Source organism: Sciurus carolinensis, chromosome 12, assembly GCF_902686445.1.
Source record: "Sciurus carolinensis chromosome 12, mSciCar1.2, whole genome shotgun sequence".
Lineage (NCBI taxonomy): Eukaryota > Metazoa > Chordata > Mammalia > Rodentia > Sciuridae > Sciurus > Sciurus carolinensis.
This window is the reverse complement of record NC_062224.1, coordinates 91,068,818-91,088,737: the sequence shown is the minus strand read 5'-3', so window position 1 is coordinate 91,088,737 and position 19,920 is coordinate 91,068,818. Positions and strand designations below refer to the sequence as shown.

The 19,920-nt window shown below is 34.9% G+C and overlaps 1 protein-coding gene across 1 annotated transcript in view; it reads right to left on the bottom strand.

Annotated features, from left to right (window-relative positions):
- The window catches only part of LOC124961705 (potassium channel subfamily T member 2-like), a 354,530-nt gene that overhangs the window by 169,176 nt on the left and 165,434 nt on the right, over nt 1-19,920 (bottom strand). Inside the window, 4 exon segments of the mRNA XM_047520608.1 lie at nt 4,576-4,639; nt 7,216-7,352; nt 9,232-9,396; nt 10,568-10,748. Of these exon segments, the coding sequence (XP_047376564.1) occupies nt 4,576-4,639; nt 7,216-7,352; nt 9,232-9,396; nt 10,568-10,748 (547 nt within the window).

Genomic DNA, 19,920 nt, shown 5'->3' with positions numbered 1-19,920 from the left:
CATCTTAAGGGTCACATAAAGTTGACATGTAAAGGAACCCATTTGCTGCCTCATAAAGTCTCATTTTTTGCAATAATATTTTTCCTAAAGTTATATTCCAAACTCTACATGACTAAAAATATAATGAAAATTGTACATATACACAGTGCAAAAATGCAAATTTATGAATTTTATAGCATACAAGAAGAAATTCCCCTAATTCTAATTATTATCTTATTTGCCTCCATATCTAAATATGACTCTCACTACTTCTTCATTTTTCAATTTTAAATATCTACTGACTTACAGTCATAGAAAAGCATACTTTTCACCCCATTCTCAACTGCACTTTCCTACCTCCTTTGAATGTAGTTCAAAAACAATCCTGATAAGATGAATATTCAGTGTTCACATTATCACGACTATTATTTATAATAAAGCATAGTGAGCACTAATTTTTTTTTCCAAATAGTGAGTTATCAGTTTTCCTATAGAGGTAATTCTCTGTTTTGGCATTTCTTTAATTTTCTAATTACTCATCATAATTCTAAATATGGGTCAGCCTATGAAGGCTGCTGTAACAAAACACCACAGGCTAGATAGCTTATGGAACAAAAATTAATTTTTTCACAGTTCTCCAGCTGTAAGTCCAAGAGCAAGGTACTGACAGGATAGGTTTCCTCTGAGGCTTCTGGCTGTGGCTTACAGTTCCCTGCTTTCTTACTGCCTCTTCACAGGCCTGCCCACTGGTGTCTCTGCGTTTATCCGAATTTCCTCTTGCTATAAGGATGTAAGTCATACTGGATTAGGACCAATCTTACTGGCTTCATTTAACTTCATTACATATTTAAAGGTCCCACATTCAAATACAGTCAAATCATGAAGACCTTTGGTTAGGGTTTCAGTATGTGAATTTTAAGGGGACAAAATTCAGTCAGAAACATTTGTCCAGAAATGGAAATCTCTTCTCAACATATGCAGCTACATCAGGTAACACAATTTCATGTTATTCTCAGCGGAAGCCCTCCATTCTCTGTTGTGCTCAGAGCCTGCTGTTCAGTTTGCTGGTTTACCATTTTCTGTCACCTCACCCATAGAAATTCATACTCTCCTTCCCGTGGTAGATAATCTGAGCCTTCTTTTTCTTTGCTCACATCTTGATTATAGTAAAAACATTTTGGAGCATTTTCCTATGAGTTGTGCATCTCTTAAAATCTTTAATCCCTACAATATCTGTCTTTCAATATTTTTACTTGACTAAAATTCTGCCAGGATACAGAACACTAGGTTGAAAAATATTTTTCTTCCAAATTTTGACAGCATTTTCCTATTGCCTTCTGGCTTCCAGTATCACTATTGAGAAGTCTGAAGACACTCATATCCTCCATCTTGAACTTTAAAATAAATGTTTTCTTCTTTTTCTCTTACTGTGGTCTCATTTTAGTTCTCCCTTTAATGGTTTTTCTCTTATCTTGTACTCTCTAATTCATTTAGGTCTTTCCTATTCATTGTCCTTTAATAAGTGAGCTTTTTGAATTTGACAATTTTAATTTGGAGAATTTGGATTATATTTTCAATAATGTTGTTCACTATTATTTCTAGTTCCCTTTCTTTAATTCCAGCTATGTAGACATTGTTTCTTCTGCTTACTCTTCTCATTTTCTCACATTTTGGCCCTTCTTTTCTGTTATTTAGCTTTATTATTTGTTTTATTATTTTTCAATCTTCCAATGCCCTAAGGTTTAACTTATGGGACTTTTATTGATTCTTTTTACTTGTTACTCTATATTAGGTTGGTTCCCTGAATGTTTATTGTTCAGTTTTGTTTTGGTTTATAGCATGCTATTCTTGTTTTATGTATGTATCAGGTTCTTATAGTACTATGAAGATATTTATTAAATGACATCTTCCAAATATATATTTTAAAACTGATATCTTTGTCCAGAATTATATGGTTCTGTTTACACTTCCTCTGATTTATCTTTACTTTAAGCTTTTTGTTTGTTTATTAATTCATTTACTGTTTCTTGTTCTGGTCAGGAACTCTCTCAAATTTCTGATAATTCCGGTTGCCTGAACATATGTAGGAGAGAAGTTTTAGAAATCTGTTTCCCTAGTAAATGCATGGAAATTTTCATGAGGGTCTTACTCTAAAGTATTCAATCTGTGATATTACCCTGGGGACCTCAACTTTATTTATAATTTTATACATATACGAACACAGAATTTTCTCTTATGATGGACCATGTCCTCAAGGTAACCTCTGTCATTGTGTCAATGGAGACATGAACTTGGCTGTAAGGATTCTGCGAGACAGACCATCTGGAGGAGGGAGAGTATGTGATATTCAGTGAGGCAACTGGCTTGTAATTCCCCTAATTTTAGCATATGCAGAGCCTCTGAAAGGAGAGTATTCCTCCATCAAATTCTCACAATAGTAAACCTCTTTTCCCAGTGCTAAGAAAGTAACAAGCAATAGATATATGGAAAAATTAAGGGAATCTGCTTCATTCAGAGACTTTCAATTGTTACTGGAACATTTAGTCCTACATATAACCTTACTTTCAGAGGCATCTGGTGCCTCTATCTCCTGAGACTTAAGGTTCCGTTGCAGAAAGCAGCCTGCTTCTGATTTGTTTCCTCTCTCAACCTAAATTTCAACTTCCTTCTGGCTGAGCCCGTTGCCACTCTTCCACCTGCTTTTAAGCTTCCAAAAATTCTCGTTGGTTCTCTAACAGAGAACCAAACCGTCTGTTCTTAAGTGTATCAATCATTTTATTCACTTCCTATCAACTTAGTAGAGCGTCAGGAAGAAACAGAATGCATTTGTTTAACTGAAAGCTCCCAAATTCACATAGTAAAGGGAACTCTAGAAGATATTATGTATTTACTTCCTATTACCTCCCTTGTGACCCAAAGGCATTAAAGATACTGAAAGACTGAATGTCTTGTAAAGCTAAGTTACACTTCAGGGGCAAACAATTACATAAGTCAAATAATTATAGAAACGCAAGATTATGTTCAATTGAAACTCATTTTTTCAGTGAATGTATTTGGAGTACCTACTATACCAAACGAATTAAGAAACTATTCAAGTAGTGCTTAAGTAAATTGAAGAGGCTCTGGTCTGAACGACCTAGTAAATGAGGAAAAGGAGGAGAATAATGAATTTTTTAAAATACATATTTTAATATAAAATATTTTGCAATTTTTCCAGCCATTTTTTTGGTCTCTGCCCAACTACTAGTTTTCTGAGGCTGCTAAAACAAAGCACCAAAAATTGGATGGCTTAAACAACAGAAATTTACTCTCTCACAGTTCTTCATGCTAGAAGTCTGCAATCAAGGCATTGGCAGAGTTGGTTCCTTCTGAGAGCTGTCAGGGAAAGATCTGTTCTAGGCTTCTCTCTTGAGCTCATGCTAGCTGCTTTCACGTGAATATGAAACTCTTGTGTATACACGTCTGTCTCAAATTTTTCCTTTTTGAAGTGACACCAGTCATTGTGTATTAAGGCTTGCCCTAAAGGCTTCATTATAACTGGATTAACCCTGAACAGACTTTACCTCCGAAGTTCACATCTGAGGTACTGGGAGTTAGGACTTCAATATACGAAATTTGTGGGGACACAATTTAACCCATAGCATTTTTTTTCAAATGAAGGATAAGAAAATTGGTTTGGAACTATAAGAAAGAAGAACTTTAGGTAAATTAGAGTGAGGATATCACAGAACCTGCCACATTCATGATTTAGAGTCCTAAATTAGTTCGACAGAGTGTGCCTAAGTGACCCTCCAGAAATGATCAAAATATGTGTTTGAAGACCTGTGTACATCTTGCTTTTCCCCCGGTCACGACAGAAGTCATACAGCACTCTCATTTGTCCATGCACCACAGATAAAGTTAGAGATGGAATTATCAATTTAAAAATATAACAGGTACCACTACTTAGACAACATGCAATAATAAAGCACTCTTAAAAAATAATAACATTAAAACACTTTTTAAAATAATGGAAGCTATACTTTAATAATTTATTTAATTTTATTTATAAGTTTATAGAACTTTGGGCCTAAAAAAATACATCATGGAGACCTTATAATTCAAATGTTACCAAACCAAATGTCAAACTCACCTGGGGATCTTTTAAAAATATACCAATTTCTGATTCCCACTGGCCATACCCTGAGTAAACTTTTCACAGATGCATATTTTTTAGAAACTCTACAACTGATTCTAATGCAGACTGCCTGATCCATCTGCCTTGTTTCAGAGTTGAGGAAATTGAGGCCACTCTAACAAAATTACATGTTGTAGGATATATTTAACAACAACAAGAAAAAATGGTCTAGTTCTGTTTTCATTTTTGATCAACAGAAAACTTAAAGAATTACCAGAAACTACTTGATGAAAACTTTGTTGACACAACCAACAATGCTGCTTTTCTTCTATTAAGACAAAGATAGTTAAGAAGTAGTTGGTTCTCTTCAGTAAAATTTAAGGTCACCAATATTTATTATGGGAAGATTTATAAAAATCAAATAAACAAAAACCTAATATGAGAAGCACAAGTTACAAAAGGAGATAATAGAAACTTACAGATGATGTCCTATCTACTTCACAGCGGCTGCTCAGAATAAAACAGGCCTCAGCATCATCCATCCTAAATACATACAGAAAAATAAAATAATTACGCACCGAAATACTATCTGGAGAATAGAATTGCAATGCTTGGTCCATATAGCACATGTAGACTATGCGTATCCTTAAGCTTAAACAAAAGTTGAATTTCTAGCAGATCATGACTATAATTGACTGAATAAGACAATATTGTTGGATTGTCTATATAACTTAGTAGTTTATGACAGAAGTAAAAAAAGTCAAACTTTATTTTGTTTTATGATGATATATTCTTATGTAGATTTCACATAAATTAAGGGGTGGTATTGAACCTTATTTCATGATTAATTACATTTCAACTGCAATGTCAGTTAAACTAAGAGGGTGGGAATAGAGTTGGTTAGCATTCATACATCAAACTCCACTATATATTTCTATTTCCTTGAGATAATGCATTGTCGTGTTCCAAACCCCATCCCCTCATGCTAAGGCTTTATATTTCTTAAAATTAGTGATGTAGAAATATGTTTGAGTGCTTGATCCATAATGTTTTAAAAGCATAAGAATGTGTATTTTCAAAATGAGGGATGATTTATCTTTCTGGTACACTATGATAAAATAAACCTTTTTCCCCAAAAAAAAAAAAAGAAAGAAAAGAAAAGAAAAAGCATTTTCGATGGAGAGCAAAGATAAAAAGTTCATGAAATTAATTCAAAACAAACAGTTCTGAGTAAATGTTGAGCCATGATTACTAAGATAACATTTTCTAAACATCATTTTCAACAAAGCAATTCAAAACTCATGCAACTGACCTTTGGAACTTGTTTGGAGAATCCTATTCCTTGCTCCTTGCATGGGGAATTGTGTTGAAGAATGTGTTAGTTAACATTAAATCCCATATCTTTTATATGAAATTAGGATTAGAAATGAACACAAAAATGGAAACTGTCACCCTAACTTCTTTCTCAACCCAGCCTTTTGAGTATCATCAGCTGGCTCCCTCTCACACCTTCATCCCCTTTCTTTTTGGGGAGATCCCAGTGAAGGATTGTTTCCTGTAAGTGTGACTGCTTGTGCTGAGAAACTATTTTAAAACTTTTAATCAGACATTGATTATGTTTATTCTAAAGAGTATCTAGTTTAGATCCTAACAGCTCAGATTACTTTCTGAGATGGAAAAAAATCTTTCATTTATTACACAATTTAATACTGAATATTCTACAGACACTGTATATACTTATTGCGTGAAGAACTTAAATCAGACAATAAATTAATCATTCTGCTTATCCACACAAATAAATAAAACCATACAGATTATATTACTGTCTAAGCAACAATGCCTCCAGAGCACCCAATAACGATGAAGAGAGCAAATGACAAACACCTAAATTCAGGGATTGTCTGAGGTTCTGGGAACATCTGATGATTCCAAGAACACTCTTACATAAACAACAACTCATAGGAAGTATGTGATCCACCAGAGTACTCATAAACTCTCAGAAACACTTATTTACCAATTTTATACATTATATCCTGGTATATTCTAGTGACCACATGCTTTGGAAAGTAAATCATTAAAAAGAACCTCAGTTTGACTTTGCCATTTATGAATCAAAAGTAATGTCAGAGTACCTAAATGCTAGGTATGTGTTCACCACTTGCATGATTAAGCAACAAAGAGGAGCATTTTACTTTTCCTCTACTCTTTTATCAGTTCACACTCCTGCATGTACACACACACACACACACACACACATGCCATGCAAGAGGGGAAAGAAGCTTATGCTCTAATATTCATGAGCTCTTTAAATCTTAAGGAGCATGTAGATCAACTCAAGGATGAACATGAAGACATGTTTAGAACTTTTCAAGCAGCAGGAAAGATCTAGCAATACCACAGATGCTAAGGCTTTCATTTGGGTTCTGAAACTAAGGACATAGTATTGAGGAAGCCCTAATTCCCAGGATCCAGGGTCTGCCCAGTCTTGCTTCACGTTGCTCATGTGATAGAACCTCCATGCCCTGTGACAAATGGTTTAGATTATGTCACCTAAAGCTAAGTTGGCTGGGACCTCTACAACAGAAAGAGGGCAGATCAGTAAGACCTCTCACTTCAAGATTCTTCCTTCCCCGAGGGATTCTTCTGTCCCTGATCCCAGACAACACAAGCACTCTCTGCCTAGTATATTTTTGCCAACTCTTTAAAATTTAAACCTTGACTCGTTGCTTTGATATCTCAAATAATGCTTAGTCCAAGATTTTTATTTGTGGAATCAAGCAGTATGCAGGGACTTGGAGACTATTTTAACAGTGAGTCTGGACACATTCACCCACCGCTGACAGCTTAAAGAATTAGACCATGCCACACTTCTCAATGCATCATGCAGACACAGTCTGCTGAACATCTTTCCCTAAGGTAAGTCTGGGAAAGAGAGTAAATAAACCAATTTTATATTTTTAACATTTTAATTGGACCAGTAGCAGGACTAAGGCTAATTTCTATATTCAAACATATTTAACACATTTTGTAACAATGAAAATTCTAAAATTTGGAGGAGAGAAAAGATATTAAAGCACTCAAAACTATAAGCTGCAAGATGGAAAACAGATGATACCTACTTTGCTCTCAGTAGATCCTGATCTTTAAGAGCAGAACCCTGAAGGTAGATAACTCTTTGAGACCACATTGGGATTTGTAAAACCCTTCGAACTTGCACATCCATTTCAGTAGGACACAAAATCACCACGTAATAATCCTATTCAAAACAAAATGGGGGTAGAAACAAGAATGCTTTCTGTTATCTTACCTAGGTAATTAAAATATTTAAGAATATTTTCAAATGTGATAAAATTGGAATGAACTCTTGCTTATAGAGATTCATATTTAAAACTTGAGAATATAGTAAATAAAATTACATTATAATAAACACAACTGAGACAAACAAAAATTTCATAAATCATTCCTCCTGACCTATTTCAATCATATTAGTACCACAAAGGGAAGTCATTACACTCCACATACTCGACACACTCAGCCTATGAAGTGTTTAGGTGTAACTACAGAATGATACCAAAATACACATTGAATGGCACATAGAAGTGTTTAAGAATCAATTTCTCCTTCAAGATGTAACTTCTTAAAACAAAACTGTGATTGTGATTATTATTTGGTAATATTTTTATGGACAATAATTTATACAATTTTTGATGACTTTCAATGAGTTATTCATGAAAACATTGAAAATACTGACAAAGTAAATAAAAGAACTTGGGAGAAAAATTTTTCAAAATATATTGTCCTTGGAAAAAATACTAAAGTATTCCAAGTGACAAAATGGTTTAAAACAAACTGATCTGAAGGACTTGAAATTCTCTGATGAACATTCACTATTTTATTGCTCTAAAATATACCTAGAAGTGTTGGAGTTTTAAAAATTCTCTATTTTGAAACCGGACAAAAACTAATGATTATAGGATCAAATTGTTCCACAAAAGATATTTTCCTGGGGCTGGGGTTGTGGCTCAGTGGTAGAGTGCTTGCCTAGCAAGTGTGAGGCACTGGGTTTGATTCTCAGCACCACTACAAATGAATGAATAAAAAAAGGTCTATCAACAACTAAAAAAAGTTCTTAAAAATGATATTTTCTTACGAGTTTTAATAAACAAACTAGAAATTATTTAATAAGAAAAATTTTAAATCCAAAATATGAATTAAAATTCCTCTAAACCACCATTTAATTGATATGAAATCAAACAATTATATTATAGAATTTAATCATTAGTTATAAATCCGGTATTTTAAAATGTAAAAATATAGTATTTAAAAAGCTCTAAAAATATTCACAAATATATGCTTTTACTTTCTATAAAAAAAGAATAAGCAGACATACTCAGCAATGTCTCATTTGCTATGGCCTGACACTGATGTATTGAGGAAGAACCAACAACTCTTTGTTCTTTGAATTGTTCTAAGTGTATTTAGCAGAAAAGGAGATTACCTAAATCTACATTGGCCATCCATCCTGAAAAGTAGATATAACCAAGGATTTTATCTGCATTTGCAAAATTAAGAAACTTTATGAATTTGTGTTCTCAACTCATCTAGTTATTGTCCAATTTGGGTCATTTACTGCTACTATAAATAGTACCTAGTTATACTCCAGGAAACAAACCAACAAAAATAAATAAATAAAAAGGAACTTCCAGACTTCCACATTTCCAACAGCAATCCTTCATGAAATTCTTAGTATTCAAGTGAGCAGATGATATTGAAATGGTTCCTTCATTGTTTTATTATACTTTATGTTAAAATTCACTGTTTCATAAAAATGTCATTTATGTTTTACCCAAAGGAGAAAACGCAATCCTTTAATTCAAAGAAAATCTTTCTTGCTGCGTTAACATAATTCCATCTGTCTTTTAGTGTAGATACAGAAGGAAACTGAAAATGCCATTTATTCCTCTAGCATTTTTTCTGTGTTCCTGGTTATATTTGTACTTCTTCATTTATTCTCTGTACCTCTGGCTGTATAAATTAAAATTCTCCAGAATGCAGGCTGCACTGTCAGTTAAGTGAATTTGACAATATATTAGTAGGTATGATCCAGTATCATGCATAGTATAATTCAAATGTACCTGTAGCCTTGGATGAGCATAGAATTCATTTAAAAAATCCATAAGTAAATCAATCTTCAGTGAGCTGACACACAGAACAACATGCTTTTCAGTCTGTGCTCTATGTCGACTATAATTTCCACCTGACTTTTGTCTCTCCATCCACAAATAGGCCAACTGTTCAAACTGTAATACATTTTCCAAATGTGAATGAATAACATCATCCATGAAAATACAAAAAAAAAATCAATGCAGTATATGTATCGTTTATTAGGTATAGTCAATTTCTTAGGTGAACTCATTGAGATTCTAAGTGTTCTCTTCAACAATAGATTTATTATATGATTTCTTCAGAGGTTGCAAGTGTCTCCTATGAGTTTCAGGTCTCTAAGGAAATAAATTACCACAATTGTGTTACTATATCATATCAGGCCACTAAAAGGCTTATGCCTCTGCTTTATATACAGTAGAACATGATAAGATATGCCATATGCTGAGCAAAATTGTCACCATTCCTCCACATTCTCCTGTCAAGTTCTTCCCACGTGTCATGTGATGGGAAATTGCCTTTCCAGGACACACAAGCCACACAACATCCTCACCAGTGTCTAGAGAAAGTGGAGGGAGCAAGGGAGGGATGTCAGGAAAGAAGACACAGGAGAAGGTAATTTTTGTGGCTATACAAGGTGTATTTAGATACACTGTGGCCAAAGTTGGGTAATGAACATGCAAGTTTAATTTGCACTTACCTTATCTTTGTTGCTGACCTGCTTAAGCATGAGCACCCAGGGCTCATTATAAAAAAGGGTTGGAGATTACTTCTACACATCTTAAGTCCAATTTTACATCTCAGTCCTTTTGCAACCTCCTATAAAGGTCCCCAAATGCTGCATACTAGTTGTAATACCATGTCCAAATTTTGGTTCAGTTGACTAACATAAGCAATCAACTTCTAATCCACTGAAGTTTATGGTTTTTAGGTTTATTTTCAAGAGTTGAAAGAAATTGTTCCTTCACATATTTATTTCCTTAGTCTATCATCCTATAATTAGAATTATAGTCTCCCATAATTGATACAATTTAATACTATATATAAAAAAGAAAGCATCTTGAAATAATTAAAACAAGATGTGTGCTATCAGTTGTGACTGGAGGAGAAAAACATCTTTGTGTTTCTAACAAGACAAAAAAATGAAATTCCTAAAATAATTTACATAATTGATTAGATACAATAATAGTATGTGACAGTATATTACCGCTAGATGAATTAGGCACCCTGTATTTTTATTAAAATGTGGAATATTCAATTTTATAAGACTTTGCACATTTCTATAAAATTGAACAAGGTTTTGTTTACCTGTATGGGTAGAACCACAAGAGCAACACAGATCATAGCAACAACAAAAAGCTTGGAAGACCATGTTTCAGGAGTGACATCCCCAAAGCCCACAGTAGAAAATGTCACAATGCAGAAATAAAGGGAATCGAAGAGATTCAGCTTCTTTCCTATTCGTTCCAAATGTTGAATTCCACAAATGCTAAAGAAGCAAAAATTCATTAAAATTAAAACCAGCAAATCGGATGCATTTTTTCTCACCGTTATTATTTTGAAAGTCAAAGCACATTTAATAAAACCATTCAATAGTTGATCTCTTTCATTTCACAATGTTTTTCCCAGAGAAATACAAGTTTTTCTCTATACTAACCAGATATAGTCTTATTTTGATTAATAGCCAAAAATGGTAGCCAAAATATCACAAAGTGTATTTGAGTAATGAGTAAAATGAATAGAGTTAATTTCATGGATAACACACAAAGATACTGAATGCATGTTAAAGAAACAAAAGGTAAGAATTTGTTAAATCTGATTTCTGTCAAAATATCAAGTCATTTAACTGTGTATATACAGTAAAGTCTTGAGTTAACAATTATCGAATGCTATAGTTTGAATGTTGTCTCTGATAAAATTAATGTTCAAATTTATCACTGTAACAGCATTAAGAAGTGGGACATCTCAGAGGTATTAAGGTCATGAGGGCTACACTCTCATGCATGGATTAACGCCATTATTGTGCGAGTATTTTTTTTTTTTTTTTGGTAAACACTGCAACAAGATACAATTCTATAGGGGTAGAATACAACATCCCGTATTTGAATCCAAACAACTAATTCTATCTCCAGCGACAACAGCAGTACATATTTGGTAAGAACCTGTCAAATGAATTATGTTTGATGATAGGATAGGAAAAATGTGTAGGGGGGAAAGGGCTTTTTAAACAACCAAGAGGAAAATGTGAATTTAGCCAATCCTACCATGTCCTGATTATATAATTATGTTATACAGAAGTAAGTTAAATGAGAGCCCTATAAGATCTTTGGTCCAGTCAACCCAAGGCCTTGCAGAGGAGGTATGGAACTTAGGGTTGGACTACCCAAGGTATAATGAAAGAAATTTTGAACATTTAACATGGAGAAAAAGAACAACAGGGAAAATGGCAGCAAACTTCAAAAGTACTGTCATGAAAAAGAATCATGTATTCTGTAATTGCTCTTAAGAATTAAATACAACCAACTGATGGAGGTTACAGAAAAACAAATCCAGTATTAATATAAGGTAGAATTTTCTAGAAGTTAGATATAGCCACAAAAGAAAAGGTGGGGCAAGGGAGGGCTATGGCAAAAGTATATGACTAGTCTAAATGATATTAATAACTCAGGAAAGGTCAGACAACATTAACTCTCTCTTTCAAAGGTATCTCTTTCAAAACTAAGAGCCTAATGTAAAATAAAAGAAAATTTTTACAAAGCTGTCATAAAACATTTCAGATCAGTTAAAACAGTCAGACTTGTCACCAAAATAGACTTGAGATGACAAAATTTAAATGTAAAGGAAAAATTAAAAAATAGAAGTCATTTGCCAAGTCTGAAAATGAGGAGAGCTTTAAGCCTAAAAGCATCCAGATAAAATTCAAAGAAAAAATGTTAACTTTTACATAAAATAAAAATATTTAAGAGGCGAATTTAATCTGCAGCTAGGAGAAAGGAATTATATCTTTAATATAGGGCTCTGCTGCCCAATATAGTAACCACAAGCCAGATGTGGCTACTTAAATTAAATTCATTAATTGATTTTAAATTGTTAAACAGTGAAAATTTATATCCTCAATTGCACCGGCCACATTTCAAATATTTAAAAGCCACTGTAGCTAGTAGCTACTGCACTCACTGGACAATACGAATATAGAAATTTCCATCACTGCAGAAAGTTCTGCTGGAAATTCTTTTTATATTAAACAGAACAGAAATTCAATAATAATTTAATGCAGAGAATTCATTAAATGAGGCGACAAAAGAGCTAAGAGACCAAACTGATGGTTGTATAGCAATCCAGAGACTAGCAAGAGCAAGAAGCCATTAGATTCCTAAGACAGAAGGAAAGAGTGCAGAGTCCAAAACTCAAGATCACTTGGAAAAAGTGGGAACCACAGCAGGGGTCTTGAGTGGAAGGAGCAGACAAGAAGGAAAAGCAGCCCCTGATGAATACACACAATATGAAGATGGGGGAAGGGAGAAATACTCAGACTGCTCTCTTCTACCCACCCCTGCAAGTCCCTCTAATAGCTGACCACAGACAACAGGCAGGAGACAAAGGAACCTTGGAAATGCAGTAAATAGGGATTAGGGATCTGATTCCTGTTAAAATGGATAGAGACAAGAAAAAAAGAGAAACAAGTTTGAAGTCAAACAGGGTTAAATCCTGGTGCTTGTCCCACCATGTCTTCATGTGACAGAGGGACAGGGACAGGGAAATCCCCTTTAGAAGAGCATTAAAATCCTCTTTTTTTTTTTTTTTCGGTACAGGGTTTGAACCCAGGAGCTCTTAACCACTGAGCCACATCCCCACTCCTTTTTGTATTTTATTTACAGATGGAGTCTCACTGAGTTGCTTAAGGTCTTGCTAAATTGCTGAGTCTGACTTTGAACACATGATCCTCCTGCCTCAGCCTCCCGAGCCGCTGAGATTACAGGCATGTACCACTGTGTCCAATCATATACCCATTCCTGAGAGTGGTCCACCCTCCCTCCTATGCAATGTCTTTTTGTTCTCTCATTGTGTGATGCTTTCCGTGTTATAAAACAGCCAAAAGGCCCTTGCCAGCAGCCAGCACCATATTGGACTCCCCAGCTTCCAGAACTTTAAATTTCTGTTCATTATATATTATCCAGCCGCAGTGTTCTATTATAGCACCACAAAGTGAACTAACACACCAAGTGACACTCCAAAGAAGTCCATAAATGGGACAATCATCTAAGCAAAGCCATTAAAGTAAGAAACTGTTTCAAGATGCTCCCAAATTGGAATTTTTAAAATGGCATTAGAAAATATTGCTGCTATTAGTTTAAAAAATCAGTATGACTATGAATGATAAACATATTGTGCATGTTGGAGAGAAATATGGCAACTGCAAGACAAAAATAAGTGCATAATTGCTATGATCTGAAAGATGATGTTCCCTCCAAGTCATGTTGAAACATAAATCCTCACTGCAGTAATATTTACTAACAGGTGGGTTCTTTAGGAGGAGATTAATCATGAGGGTAGAGCCTTACCAAAAGGTTGGAGCTAGGCCCTTTGAGCCTCTTTGCCTTTGGTCATGTGATAAAAAAGCAACGAAACACCATTTTGGAAGTAGAGAAAAAGCCCTCACTAGACACCAAATCTACAATGTCTTGATCTTGGAATTCCCAGTCCCTGAAACTGTCAGAAATAAGGGGGTTTTGTTTGTTTGTTCGTTTGTTTATAAACTATACAGTATCAGGTATTTTGTTACAGCAGCAGACCAATATAGACATTGGTACTGAGGAATGGGACACTTCATAACAATTTTGGTGAGAGCTCAGAAGAGGAGAACAATAGAAAGTCTAAACCTTCTTGAAGATTACATAAATACTCATAATGGTAAAAATATAGATAGTAAAGGCCACTCTGATGAGCTATTAGAAATGAGGAATATTTCATTGGAAAGCAGAGGAAAGGGCACCCTCACTACAAGGTGGCATAACATGGCTGAAGTATGCTTATGTCCCAGTACTTTGCAGAAGGAAGGAAGAACTTAAGAGGGATGAACTAGAATATTTGGCAGAAGAAATCTCTAAGTGCTGACGGTGCTGCATGGTATCCCCTGACTGCTAAAATGAGAGAAGAGGGAACTGGATTAAAGATGGAATTTATAATCAAAAGGGAAGCAGAACATAAAGATTTGGAAAATTCTCATCCTGGCCAGATTGCAAACAATAAAAATGGTGTTCAAGAAAAAACGCTAAGGGTGGGAGATTAGTAGGAGCAGAAGGAAGCCACATGCCACTCATCTAGACAATGGAAGAACAACACAGGAGGTATTATGGAGCCAGCCCTGAAACAAAGTGGTTTCAAGCGAGGGGCTGAGGATGCCTGTGGCACTTCTGGGTTTTTGCCCAGGAAACCTCCATCTTGATCTCTGCATTCTGGCCCAGTGCTTCTGAGCCACAGGTGTGACTCAAGTGGGTCCAAGTGCAGCCTCAGCAGGCACAGATATGGCTCAGGCTGCTGCTCCCAAGAACACAGGTGATAAACCTCAGTCAGCAGCATGCATACAGTGCTGACTCTGCAGGTGTGCAGAGTATATGGGCTGTGATTGATTGGCAATGGCTGCTTCCACCTTGATTTCAAAGGATGTCCCGGACAGCCTCGTAGCCCAGGAAGAGAAGGGTCACAGGGGTGCCACTAGAGAAACTCCTAACTGAGACCTAGGGGTGGAGTTTCTCCTTGGACACCTTAACTGTAGAGATGCCAGTGTTCAACAGCCTGGGAGAGCTAGAGCCACCAGATTTCAAACTGTGTCTTCTGCTTTGTGGGCTGTGTCCAGAAAAGCCATGAAGGTGGAATCTCCCAGTGTCTTATTAGCCAAGGCCTGTCCAGAATGTCCAGAAGTTATAACATGGAATCAAAGAAAATTACCCTAGACATCAGGATTTAATGTTGTTTTCTCTGTTGGGTTAAGGACTGACTTGGTGACTCAACAAGTTAATACTTCTGGAGCTATTGGGAAGAAATGAATGAACTTTACATAAGAGGCGGATATGGGGGAAACGGGTGGAATTCTATGGTTTGAACATTTGTGTTCCTTCAAAAATTTATGTTAAAACATAAATCCTCAATGCAAGAGTATTAAAATATGGGGACTTTAGAAAGTGATTTAAGTAATGAGCAGAAGCTTTATGACTAGTAACACTGACTCTATAAAAGAGCTAGGGAGAATGAGCTAGGGCCATGTTCACCCTTCTGTTTTCCACTGTGTGAGGACATAGCAACAACAGACCATTGTGGAAGCAGACAAAAGGTTCATACCAGAAACCAAATATGCAGCACCTTAACCTTGGACACCAGAGAGCCTGGATCTGTCAGTAATAGATTTATGCTTTTATAAATTACCCAGTCTGAAGTATTTTGTTAAAACAGCAAAGTGGACTAACACAAGAACAGAGTACAAATTAGAAAAGAAAGGAAAAAAAGAAGAAAGGGCAAGAAGGGGGGGAAATCAAGTACTGATACATGTTGCAACATGGATAAACTGCAGAAATGTGCTGAGTGAAAGAAGTCAGATGCAAAAGAACACATGTTTCTGTTTATATGAAATATCCAGAAAAGAGACAGAAAGCAGATTAGTGGTTGCCTGGGACTGATGGTGGGAATATGAAGATGGAAATGTTCTAAAACTGGATTGTGGTGATGGCTACAAAACTCTGTAAATATGTTAAATCAGGATTGAATTTACACTTAAAATGAGTGAATTTTATGGTGAATAAATTGTGCTTTTATAAAGCTGTCAAAAAAAATCAGTGCGTGGTTTTGGACACCCACTAGAGCTTCTGTGTACAACAAGCAGACAGCTCAATTATGATGGCGATTGAATGTTTAAATCCCCAAATTCATTTTCTAGTCTTTTTAGATAAGTCTCCTGGTTTGTCTATATTACATACTATAAATATTCAGTTGTCTTAAATCTCCCTTTTTTTTTTTTTTTTTTTGTAATATCAAAGTCTCGGCTGGTGAATTATCAGGCAGAAGGATAGGTACATGAGAACATCAATCGAGAGACAGACCATAGGAAGGAGGGTACTTATTTTACTTCTGAAACAGAAACTGTTCTTGCTTGGGTTTTTTTGTTTGTTTGTTTGTATGTTTGCTTCTGTTTTGTCTAACTCCAATTCTCCAAATGGTTCAGCAAAATTGCCCTTGTTCTGTGCTTCAGAAATTTTGTGATCCACAAGAACACCCCAAACACTAAATTGATTCATGTCAGTTTATTTGCTAGTTGTTCCTGCACAATATTGACAACCTAATTATGAAGCTATTCAGACGGAGTCTCATATAACTAACGAGAAGAAATGCATAACAATAGATATTTCTGTGGAGTTAGGTCTTCTGAAATTTTATTTATAATAAGATACATTTGAGAATGTAAACAGGTTATGCATAACTTTTAAATTTCACTAGAAAATAGAATGAAGACAGGAAGATAACTAAACAAAGTAACAAATTTCTAAGGATTCAAATGTTATCTGAGTTGTATTTTCCTAGACTTAAGTTACCAGAAAGTGTTCTACTGTCCTTCTCCATCTTAGTCTATCCATTCATTAATGTAACTTGCTCTTAATGGCCATATTCATATGATTTAAACACAGCTTGAAGGCAGCTCAATATCAGCTAATGGATTCTCACTGATTAAAGTGAGAATCTCCAATTTGTGTTATAATAGATTATTATAATAGCTGTCAAAATAATTTAAGTCTCCCTAGGTTCATCTCCCCTTTGGAGTAATGATATTGTTTCTCCTGTCAAGATGAGAAGTCAGTATTTCCATGTCCTAGGATCTAACCTGGTCTAATGATTTGCTTTGATTAATAAATATTGTGGAAATGGCAATATGTGATGTTACAAATTCTAGGCCTTAAAAGTCCTTGCCAGCTCTTTCTCTCATTCTTGAATCCCTGAGACCACCATATTGTGAAGAAGTTTGATACAATCTACTGAAAGTCATGGGTTAACGTATTGCCTATTTGAGGTCACGTGTTCAGGCAGCACCAACTGCCAGACACGAGAGTGGGGCCATCTAGAATCCTTCATTTCTCAGGTTATCAGATGACTGAAATCAAAAGAGTAATTGCAATTGAAATCAGCAGAAAAATTAATTACCAATCACAGAATTGGGAGAAATAACAAATGGCACTGTTTTAAGGCACTAAGTTTTGGGGCAGCTTGTTATTCAACCATAGATACATGCTACATATTGAATTATAGACTCCAGCATCAGTATCTATTTTTTGTACTTTTGATTCCTTTATCTCCCCTTCACTTACTGTTTTGACTACTTACCCACCATAACATATAATCCTTGTTCCTTCTATGTCTATCTTTTATCAACCTATTTCTGAAGTCTCTCTTTCCAATACTTGACATACATCCAATTTTTTGAAGACCTACCTCAGTGGGACTTTCCTCATGAAGCCTGTCTTGAACTCCAAGTTAGAGTGTTACCTCTGAATTTCTTGTATGTATAAGTTCATATATTGGTTAGGTGAACTTTCACAATAATATTTATAGTTAACATTTAATATTTATCACCCCTACTCAACAATTTTATAAAGCTTTCAAAAAAAAAAAACTATTATCTACCCTGGTGACAAAAAAAAAAAAAGCATTATGTATATTTTTATTTCTGACAGTATATAGCACAAAATACACAATAGCCAGAAATGAACAAAAACAAAAAGAACTGGTTAAATCATTCTCTGGAATATATACTAGGTTCCAAAAAAATATTTCATGCATGTACATTGATTTCATCTTACAGCATAATACATTCCCCAAAACATAGTGGCTTAAAACACAGATTTCTGCAGATTGGAGGAGAAACTTCTCTGGTTTTCTTGGACTCACATATGTGACTGTGTTTATTTAGAACTCTGGCTGGAAAGCAAAGTGTGCAGTGGCTTCACTCTTCTGCTGGGTGGCCAGTGTTCAGCATTGGTGAGGGGGCCTTATGCGTGGGCCTCACATTCTCTAGTTGGCTTGATTGGCTTCCTTACGGTTATCAGAGCAGCATTCCAAAAGGATCAAGATGGAAGCCGCAAGTCCTTTAAAGACCTAGATTTTATCTTCTCTGTTCTATATCAAAGTATGTTATGAGACCTGTTTTGATGGAAGGAGTGTGGAAATAGACTCAATCTCTTCTTGAGAGGAGATATACAATATTGCTGCCAAGTTTTTCAACCTGACAAATCACATAATTGACAATATCTATCAGAACCTCTAAAAATCTTAATAAATTTTGCTGTGTCAACTATAGTCAAAGGAATTTAATTTCCTTAGTACAGTTACAATTAAATTCATTCTTATTATCATTTATAAGAGTTTTTAGAATCCTTATGTAAAATGTTATAAGGGTCATTGCTTATGTTCACAAATATCAAGGCCATTACATTTTAAAAGGATTTTAAAATATCTTACACAAAAGTATAGATTGTTTTTGTAATTTCTGTGAAAATGACATTGGAATTTTGATAGGAATTATATTAAATCTGCAAATTGCATGGAGCTTCTAATAATATTAATTCATCGAATCTATGAACATGGGATACTTTTACATCAGTTTGTGAACTCTTTTTTTCCAAGAGTGCTTTGTAGTTTTAAGTGTGGAGATCTTTCCCCTCCTTGACTGGTTTTCCTCTTATTTTTGTGCTATTATAAATGCAATTGTTTTCTTAATTTCTGTTTTAGACACCTTGCTGTTAGTTTATATAAACATTAATGATGCTTGTATGTTGAGTTTGTGATCTGTGATTTTTCCTGAATTTGTTTATCAGCTCTAATCTATCAGATTTCTCATGGTATTTTTACTACATAAAAACTCATTTCATCAACAAATAGAGGCAATTTCACTTATTCCTTTCCTCCGTGGATGCTTTTTCTTTCTTGCATAATTCCTCTGCAAGGACTTCTAGTGGTAAAAATGGTAAGAGTGGGCATCCTTATATTGTTCCAATCTTAGGAGAAACACTTTCACCTGCTCACCATTAAGAATAATGCAGCTGCAAGCTTATCATATATTGTCTTTACTGTGTTGAACTGCAATAGCATTCAACTTGAGGTTTAGCTGAATGAATGGTTCATGACAGTCTCATATTTACCACCCCTCAAAAAGTCAATTTCATAGAATCAGAATAGAAAGGTAGTTACCAGATGTTGGGGGGACAGGAGGCACAGGGAAAGGAAAAAATGTTGATTGGAAGGTACACAGTTTTAGTTATTCTACAAGACTAAGTTTTAATCATCCATTGCACTGCATGGTGACCAAAGTTAATATATTGTATGTTCCCATACTGCTAAAATCAATTTTTAACACGTTTACCACACACACACACACACACACACAAATCGATTGGATGACAGATATGTTAAGAAGCTTAGCTGAATCTTTCTATAATGTATATATAGATCCAAACATTACATTAGATCCCATAAATATACACAAATTAATTTTATCAATTAAAGATAATCTTCTTAACAAATACTATTTTCACTAAATAAATTTAGTTCCTCCATCCAAGTGAAAAAATATGGCAGAGAATACTTATAACCAAGAGCAGAGGAGTCCTTTTAAATTATAG